General features: G+C 37.2%; 2 protein-coding genes and 1 long non-coding RNA gene across 3 annotated transcripts in view; all 3 read left to right on the forward strand.

The window, feature by feature from the left end:
* LOC145945656 (DENN domain-containing protein 1B) overlaps nucleotides 1-8,287 on the forward strand; it is an 87,106-nt gene extending 78,819 nt beyond the window's left edge. The window contains exon 14 of the mRNA XM_083054817.1: nucleotides 8,170-8,287. Within this exon, the coding sequence (XP_082910943.1) occupies nucleotides 8,170-8,190 (21 nt within the window). The 3' untranslated portion in view covers nucleotides 8,191-8,287. The remainder of the gene's footprint in view (nucleotides 1-8,169) is intronic.
* Nucleotides 377-6,223, forward strand: LOC145947958 (uncharacterized). Its single transcript, XM_083057721.1, has 4 exons — nucleotides 377-452; nucleotides 1,219-1,222; nucleotides 1,433-2,729; nucleotides 6,095-6,223. Exons 1-4 carry the CDS (start codon nucleotides 377-379, stop codon nucleotides 6,221-6,223), a joined length of 1,506 nt encoding a protein of 501 aa, XP_082913847.1.
* On the forward strand, nucleotides 8,287-9,768 carry LOC145945709 (uncharacterized). The gene is made up of 2 exons (XR_014426897.1): nucleotides 8,287-8,430; nucleotides 9,715-9,768. It is a non-coding gene; the product is annotated as an uncharacterized LOC145945709 (long non-coding RNA).
* The last annotated feature ends 200 nt before the right edge of the window (nucleotides 9,769-9,968 follow it).

Consider the following 9,968-nt stretch of genomic DNA (forward strand, 5'->3'; position numbering starts at 1 on the left):
CATCACTGTATTCACTTGCTTTGTCGTGAATTTCCTCAGGGTCACTCCTTCTTCTAGCACGCGTTAATATACGTCGAGTCCTTACAGCCACTTTACGCAGCTCATTAATTGTGTCGTTCCACCAATATTTTGCGCTTTTTGATCGCATTCCATGCACTCGCGGCGTCGATACATCGCATGCTGTCCTCAGTACTCCATCAACAAAACTGGCCACGCCACTTGCAGACTCCGATTCATTTTCTTCAGCTCTATTACTGAGATTCCACTCTATCACCTCCGAAAATAGAGGAGAATCCATCTTTTTAAAGTTATACCTCCAGACCTTATTGTTCTTATTTATACTAATAGAGCTCCGCAGACTCATACATATGTACAGATGATCGGAGAGTGTCTCAGTATCCTGAAGCACTCTCCAATCATCGATAAGTCCTATCGCGCTAGGGGACGCTCAGGTGAGATCGACCACGGAGCTTCCCTGTGGTCTAACGTAGCCCGATTCCCGATGTTGACAAGCCTCATTTCACTGGCTGAAATACTAGTTATTCTCAAGGCACATCGTAGATCCCATCCTGTGATTGCTTGCCTTGTTGAGTCCTACGCAGACGACACAGTGTGGAGACGCATTGCATGTCCCCGCCTGATGTCCCATGTTACTACATCTGAAACATAACCCAGTCCGATCTATCTGGGCCCTGCAACTCTGTCGCACGTGACCAAACGACCAGCACCTGAAACATTGCGTTGGTCGTCTCTTCAAAAGCTCCAGTTTGACGTGTCCAACCTAAATTAATCTTGCCGACTTCTGCAATTCTTGCAGCAGAATTAATCGGGCACTGCACCCACACGACACCCATATCGTTTCTTTTCAGCATTATATTGCTGAGGCGGAAATCATTCGGCGAACATTTTCCCACCCTAGCCAACTCACATCTCACCTCCTCAGATGACGTTGAAGGATCAATTCCCGACAGTCGCAAGTCTCCTTTGGCCACGGGCAGGGTTGGGACATTTGACAAATTCTAGGGTTTTTTACGTTATACGTAATATACATGTATATTACGTCAAATATGTATAAATAAGTAATATACACGTTACCTAACCTTATCTAAAATTAATATATAAGCATTTATGTATTCAATCAAATAAAGAACTTTATAAGAAAGTAAAAGTGTGATATTAAGTGAAACGATAAACGATGAATTCCGAAAATAAAATCAGTCAGGTAAGTAATCAACAAACGCGATATCATGTACATGTCTCATGTCTCCTAATTTTATTAGTTTGAGAAAACTGATTAAAAAACTAATTGTTTATTTACAGCCAATATATTCAATTTCAACTCGTCCAAAAAAACAGCGGTTAGAATCCAAACAATCCAAGCAACTATCAAAACCGCTAATAGCTGATGCTGATGGGAACGAGATCGATTTAGCATTAGCTCAATTTTTTTTGGGTGTAATATTTCATTTAATATTGTCGAATCACAATATTTTAAAAACTTTGTAAAACTTCTGCTTCCAACACACACACCTCCAACAAGAAAAAAACTTTCTACAAAGCTGCTCGATAAAGTTTATCAAAATGTATTGGCTGAAAGCGTCTCATCTTTTGGATCCGACGGAGTTCTGGTGATTGATGGATGGAAAAATTCATCAGCTAATACGAAAAATGTGGTGTGCACAATTCACATAGTAAACTCTAAGTGCATATTTCTTAAATCCTGGGATTTAACCGGATTGAAAGAAACTGGTGATCAATTCAAAGAAATTGTCAACGAAGGGAAGAAATTAGCAAAAGAAAAGTTCAATATCACTACGTATGCTGTGGTTTCAGATAATGCATCGTCGATGATGTCGATGGGGGAAAAAGTAGACATTTGGGATACTACTTGTCACAGCCATAGTGGCAATCTGTTAGCAAAATCTTTTGTACCGGAGACATACGCGAAGAAAGTAAACAACCTTTTGCATGCATTCAAGACACCAGGTGCAGAATACGAATTAAAGCAACAAGGAGGCTCCAGAATTATTCTAGCATGTGACACAAGGTGGTGTAGCTATCGAGATGCATTCAGATGCCTGCTGAAAAATTTATGTCCGATGCAAGCACTAGTTGCTAATAAAAAGGTCCAACTAAACAGCATAAACGAGAGCTTGCTCAAGGATCCCTTATTTGTAATGCAATTACAAGATTTTATCTTGATTTTTGATCCGATATGCCAATTGATAAATGTCTGTCAGCGATTTGATTGCAGTATAGCCGAGGGATGTGAAGAATGGCTGAAATTAGAAATTCCGACAGTTAATGATGAAATACAACAAAAGTTGGATAACCGACTGAAAAAAGTCTTAACACCAATTGTGCTGACTTCGAACTTTCTACATCCTCAATACCGGGCTAAACGATTTTTACATGATGAACAAAAAATAAACATGGTTTTTGACTTTTTGAAACAAGAATTGGATTTACAAGATATCACTGATGAACCAGGGTTGGATTCATATCAAAAGAATCTTGGTATTTTTGAAAAATTGCTGAATCGAAATATTACATCACCGGAAACATTTTGGATTACAGCTGAACCATTCTACCCTCGTCTATCATTGCTTGCTCAGAAATTACTAAAAATTCCGGCTGCTTCAGCGCAACTTGAACGACTCTTTTCTTTCTGGGCTTTCGTCCATTCGGATTTGCGTAATCGTCTTACTGTTGATCGGTCCATGAAATTGGTTGATATTTACTATACTTTAAAAATGAATGAATATTTTGATGATTATTATGACAATTTGATCGGATTAATATATATATATATATATATATATATATATATATATTTATATATTTTATTGAAAAACTGTAAGAATTATATTTAAGTTCTATACAAAGACTGTAAATCAATGTTTCTCAAAAATACATTATATTTTATTTAAAATAACTTATACTATTATTTTTTCCAGTCTCAAATAATATTTATTGAGATCACATAATTCATAACTAAATAAGTTAAATACAATAACTTTGTTATTATGCGTTTTGGCATTCCATTAACAAAAATAATCAAAAATCAGAACATAAAGTAAATTAAATATAAATCTTAATTATTATTAACGATCGCTAGTCAGAAAAATAGGAGTAGTGGAAATGATCGACCAAAACTAGCAAATAATAAATTTATTTAAATTTCACGACGTTTCGACCATATGATTGTGGTCCTTTTCAAGTAAAAAACATGAAACAAAATTTTTTACATATCGTCGGTGACACAGAACACTTTTAGTATAACTAGGCCCAATTTACAAGAGATACCCATACTTACAAATAAAATTAGTTACAATTACATCTCAATTATACACGATTGTCATTGTACAGCATTTTTTATTAAAAAGTCAAATAAATTGAAAGTGCGAGACAGCAGACAACATATCCTCCCGAAGGATCGTCACAGAATAATAGATTTCAAGTAAGCTTATTTACACGACCTTAATTATTTTGTTATAGACATCATTTAAACTCTCTGTATCCTTATGTGAGTTATTGTTATTATCAAGTTTTTTAATGTAAAACATTTCGGCTATCTCTCTCTTCCTTACATGTTTTTCAGTATGTAAAACATTATATTTATTCCAATCGAAATCATGTTTATGCTCAGACCGATGTTTACTTATAACAGAATGTGAAGTATGATGCAATTTTATATTATTACAATGTTCTTTAAACCGTGTACTAAGATGTCTCTTCGTTTGTCCTATGTATGCCGCTGGACAGTCATTGCAATTTATTTTGTAAACGACGTTAGTCGCGCGATCTCTAGTCAAAACATCCTTGCCACACTTAATGAGGGTATTCAGTTTTTTAGGGCATCTATAAACGACTTCCATGTCGAATTTTTTTAGAGAAAATGAGATACTATCACTAATGTCACTCACATAAGGTATCGAAATGTAACGTGTTTTTGTCGGAGATTCAATTTTGTTCTCGTCAATATTACTATTCTTATTATTATATTTTAAAAAATTGGTTCTTTTTTGTAAAAATCGTTTAATGATATTTGTGGGGAAGCCGTTATTTAATAAAATATTTTTAACTATTTCTCGGTGAAACCGCTCATCGGATAATAACATCGCGTGGTCAACCAAACTATAAATTGTATTAATTTTAAATTTTAACGGATGACTCGAAAGAAAATTAATATATCTACCCGACCACGTGGGTTTTCTGTACCAATTCGTTATAAGTTTGTTATTAGAACGATACACAGTAGTATTTAAGAAATTTAAGGACGAGTTACATTCTATCTCATGTGTAAATTTCAGACGTTCGTGATAATTATTGAAAATGGAAAGTATATTATCTATTTTATCCCTTGGTATTATGGCAAAGATATCATCGACATATCTATAGTACACAGGGACCTCAAAGCCCAAAACGCCCAAGCAATGTGATTCAAGGTCGTCCATAATTATATCGGCTAAAATTGGTGATAGCGGAGAGCCCATTGGACTCCCATAAATTTGTTCATAAAATTGCCCCTCAAACATAAAACTGGTTGAGTCAAGAATGGTTTCCACAGCATATGTAAACTGTGTTAAATTTAATTTCGTATTCTTCGAGATGTCATCCCAACGCTTTTCAATTCCCTTCATGACCAAATCTTTAGGAATGTTGGTAAAAAGCGAGGTGACATCCAAGGAGATCATTATTTCGTATTCATTAATTACTCTATCCTTTATATTTTTTGAAAACGACCAACCATCCTTTATATGTGAATCTGGCTTTCTTATGGAACATTGTATAATGTTGTGAATATAATTCGCTAAATAGTAAAACGGACTATCGAGTGACGAAACGATAACACGTAAAGGAACACCGTTCTTATGAATCTTAGGAAGTCCGTAGCATCGTGGTAAATTACCGTTTGTACAATTCAAATGTTTATACGTTCTCTCATCTATAATATCATTAGAGCGCCATGATTTTACCAATGAATTTAGTTTAATAGTTAAAGGTTTTATAGGATCTTTTTTAAGTTTTTTATATGTGTAAGGGTCGTTAAGTAAAACTTCCATTTTTTCCAAATATTCGCTTTTATCGGTCTGAGCATAAACATGATTTCGATTGGAATAAATATAATGTTTTACATACTGAAAAACATGTAAGGAAGAGAGAGATAGTCGAAATGTTTTACATTAAAAAACTTGATAATAACATTAACTCACATAAGGATACAGAGAGTTTAAATGATGTCTATAACAAAATAATTAAGGTCGTGTAAATAAGCTTACTTGAAATCTATTATTCTGTGACGATCCTTCGGGAGGATATGTTGTCTGCTGTCTCGCACTTTCAATTTATTTGACTTTTTAATAAAAAATGCTGTACAATGACAATCGTGTATAATTGAGATGTAATTGTAACTAATTTTATTTGTAAGTATGGGTATCTCTTGTAAATTGGGCCTGGTTATACTAAAAGTGTTCTGTGTCACCGACGATATGTAAAAAATTTTGTTTCAGTGTTTTACTTGAAAAGGACCACAATCATATGGTCGAAACGTCGTGAAATTTAAATAAATTTATTATTTGCTAGTTTTGGTCGATCATTTCCACTACTCCTAAATTAAATATTTTGAATATTTTTAACACAACAAAAAATATCGTTGTATCAATTTTTCAACTTTAAATATCTTATATAAACTCTCTAACCATAGCCTTATAACAAGAAATTAACTAAAATTAATGAAAATTAACTTTTATCTACATGTTTAGATGATAAAATAAATCCGTTAACTTTTCAAATCGTTTAGGAGTTAAATCATTTATATTATTGGGATAGAATTTTAATTTTGGTACAGCAGCAGGGAGTTACAGAATTTTTATTGCGAAGGAGGATAATTTTGGATGTACAGGAGTGATTGCCCGCCAAAAAGTTTGTCCATCGGTGTAATCCCTCAGTCGACGTGAATTAAAGATTTCTGTTGAATTTTTGTATTTTCCAAAGTCGTTCATTCCTTCTTCATCCAGTTCATTAATGAAGAACTGCATCACCTTTCTCATGCGATCTTGATCATTTGCAAATCGTTTGCCTCGATAAATAGGATGAAGAAGATTTGCTACTAGTGCGATCGGTGTCAATATTGTGTCAATTCGTGATTGAAATAGATTATAGTATACATTTTCGGTCGACGCCAGCATTAACCAATCCTCCGCAGCATCAGCAATCGTGATCTTCGACTTTTCACATTTTTCTACGATGCTGCAAACAGGCTTAAGCAGATCCAAGGAATGGTTCAATTCTTCTTCAAATGATTCATCAATCAATATATTTACAATCTCTTTTTTGAGTTTATATTGCCCATCATTTGTGTCATGGCTCGTAAATTTTTCAGGCAAGCAGAAAATAGATCGCGATTATGATAAAACGAATTGCCTTCTAGTACGACAGCTACCCATCCTCGTGTTATTAAGTCCTTTTCTAATTCCTTTCTTGAAAATTCGCCAAGCAAATAACGAACTTTTTCAGCAAACTCCAAATTGACGAGCTTCTTTTTAATAGACGCAGCAAAAGATATGTTGCATTGTAGGATCCACAGCTTGCTGTATTCATCTGTATTAAGTAATCGAAAATTTTCGTCGGTGATGACAGTGTAAATTATCATTTTGAATTTTAGACTCGCAAGAGTGATTGCTTCATTAATTATGAGTGATAAATTGTTATCTTCTTTTTGGATATCCCATGTCTTTAGATAGATTGCTTTTTCTTGACTTTGCACAAAACCAATTACGTGCGATGTCTGTTTAATTTCTGTCTTTGCGATGACTAATACACCTTCGGAATGAGAGCAAGTTGACTGATGTTTCCCAAGTTCTGCGTGAAGATCATGAAGAATCTCATTTGACATCGCTTTTGCAGATAGTGGTGTGTACGCAGGTTGTATGGCATTTATAAAATTCAAAAAAAGCTTTGACTCAACCATTGTCAAAGGAATATTACATCCGTAGAAAAATTTGACTAAAGTATCGTTAATTCTGGCCTTCTGCTGATCCGAAATATTATCAATATATGAATTCAATTTACGTGATTGCATAGTTTTAAGTCTTTTTGAATGTGGAAGAATAGTAGTTGATACTGCACTACTAAATTCTTGATGTGAAACAGTCGGCATATCAAAACCTGAAAGAAGAATTGGAACCTCTGGGGCATTTTCAACTTCTATAGCAATAACCTTAGATATTCTCTGATCAGATGAAGTGATTGCATCAACTGCAATACTCTCTGATTGGATACTTTCCAATTCAGTTGTTTCAATAACATTTTCATTTTCATCAGTTGAAATAGATTTTCCAGCAGACTGTGAGTTTTGAGGGGTACTTGACCAGTCCGTTCCGTTTCTGCACATATTTCTGTAAATACAAAAAATTAAAATTAACAATATTTGTTATCTAGTTCATTAATTTTTGTTGTGTCATTGTTTTTCATATATTTTGCTTATCTGTGTGTTTGTAAACTGCTTTTCGCAGCATTTGCGAGAGTTCTTTTGCATATTAGACAGTACGCCACTATTTTTTTGCCTTCTTGACGCCGCTCGTAACCACCATTCTCCCAAAAATCATGAATAGGTCTACCGCCGTGATTCATTTTTCATTTATTATCATTGCAAAGCACAGCACTGATAATAAATAAATGCAACGTTCAACTTAACCTGTCAACTGTCAACTGTCAGGGCTCTCAGTCCTCACGTGACATGTGACATGTGACAATAAACGGCATGAAGTTTCAGCAACGGCCTGAAGGGGCGCATTCGATGTATTTTACAGTAAAAAACTAAGGACGTAAAATACCTAGTATTAGTCTAAAATTAGGTAATTTACATAGAGTATTTTACCTGCTCAACCCTGGCCACGGGTCTATCCACCTTGGCCACATCCTTGAGTACTTCGGATAATCTACCTTGAAGACGACCCGCGAGTTCGTTTCCCTCTGGCCCAGGGATCTCAATTACGAGTCCGCCATTAAAAGCACGGCGGATCTTCGTATTTTCGATGCCAATTTCTTTAAGCGAGACCTTCTCTCGTGCCTGTTTTAAAATATCGGCATACGATATTCCTTCATTGCCCTAATAACGACCGCAGTTTTGCGTCTCCTACTGATACTGCCTTTGCCTGTTTTTAGATGGCTGATTATCCTGCTTAGTCTTCCTGTTGCCAGATGCTGCTGCTCTTATAGAAGATCTCCTCACCGTAGTCGACGTTCTATCCATCTGTATTCCAGGCGAAGAGGCAACATAATATGACCCCGAAGAAGAGGGAGGAACACGTGGTATTGCTGCTGACGTCCTTACCACTGCTGCTGCTGTTGATGCTGCCGATTCTGTTGCTGCTATTGCCACTTTACTTCGTCCTTTACCGACCACCGTTCTCCAGGCCTGCGGAGGTGCAATTTGGATATTCTCCACAACTCTTATACCCCCATCCTTCCTGGAAGGGGGTAGTGCCGATGACAAAGGCGAAGGAGCTGCTGCTTTAGGCTTTTTAAACATTCCATCAGCCCTCATCCTTGCCAGAACGTTGCCAACCTCAACCTCATTAGGATCTTTATCCTCCCTCGTACGATCGTCCTCCCATGAAGTACCGCCCTGATAATAATCAGGGTCCTCATCATCATCATCATCATAACTGCTCTTAATCGGAAGGGCAGGAAAACTCTCTCTCAACAAGGGTTTCTTACGAGTACCCTTGCTTATATCCCTGTGACTACTGCCTGCGTTAGTTATTTTTTCTACTTCGAGTCGTGGGCCTCCCTTATCCTTGAGTGTTTCGATATCTTTCCTATATCGAGACACCATATTCCTGAGATCCGCCACTTCTTTCGTGAGGGCTCCCTCACGTCGCTTAGAGGCTTTCGATTCCTGCTCCAATTCATATATTCTAACACGTAGAAAGGCTACGTCACCTGATACCGCTATTTTCTCTGACATAGCATAAAAAACCTCATTAATTTGCTCCTGCTGCCTATTCATCTTACCGCGGATACCACCTTGAATGTTCTTACATATACTCCTGTAATTTCTGAGCTTTTTTAAATGTAATAACCCCTTACTAGTGAGATCCGCATTATTCATCTCGACTAGCTGCTTCTTGCAGAATTTGGTAAGCCGCTGTTCCTCGTCCGAAGATGATGATGCCGATGCTGTCACCGATATTGCCGCTTTCTCCTGTTTTTTAACAGATCGCTGACTCGCCGTTTGGGCCCTCGTAACCGGCGTCTCCTTTTGCTTCTTTGTAGCCTTTGTATTTGACTTGAGCTTTACTTCCTCATATTCATCCCCGCTAGACATCGAATAATCGCTATCTCCTTTCTTTTTGGACTTTTTAGATTTAAGAAACTTAGCACTCCTTAACGATCTGGATATAGCTTTGCTGCCTCCGCTATCCTCATCTCCGTCCACAGTCAGATCAACATGATCATCAACGCGCTCAGGTTCCGCATCCATGATCCTTCTCGATCTATTTCTACGGCCGCCAGTAGTCATAGGGGTTCCCCCTTCTCCAGGACACTCCGATCCATCCCCGGGAGAGGTAGACGCCTTGAGCTTGAATCTGTTAGCCTCCACTTCCATCTCCTGTTCGTAAGAGATGAATTCCTCACCGTCTATAGGTAATGACGCTTGATGTTGCATGTCATCACCCGTATTGAAAACTGGCATCGGATCCGAAGATGGTTGTTCAATCTCGTCCGATTGCCTGCACTCGACATCATCCATTGCGATAGCATATTCAACCAGTGTGCTCGCTGGCAACGCACTGGCCATCCCCTCGTTTGATGACGACGGGGCGACGCCGGGTACCGCGTCACCATGCCGATCACTGGAGGCACCGAGCTCCTCCTGTGACGGTAAGTCTTTATCCGTTATTTTGTGCATGTCATCATATATTTGTTTGGTTTTATTCCGGAGTGTCCTTCCCCATAAA

This window comes from Prenolepis imparis, unplaced genomic scaffold, assembly GCF_030444845.1.
Source record: "Prenolepis imparis isolate NDT839.2.m4 unplaced genomic scaffold, iyPreImpa1.0 SCAF_2, whole genome shotgun sequence".
Taxonomy (NCBI): Eukaryota; Metazoa; Arthropoda; class Insecta; order Hymenoptera; family Formicidae; genus Prenolepis; species Prenolepis imparis.

Bases quoted from the DNA above. Each gene is read 5' to 3' on its own strand.
- LOC145947958 (XM_083057721.1), top strand. From the start codon at position 377: ATGATCGGAGAGTGTCTCAGTATCCTGAAGCACTCTCCAATCATCGAT. The intron at 2,730-6,094 runs GTTGATATTTAC...CTCGATAAATAG, and splicing joins TTGATCGGTCCATGAAATTG to GATGAAGAAGATTTGCTACT.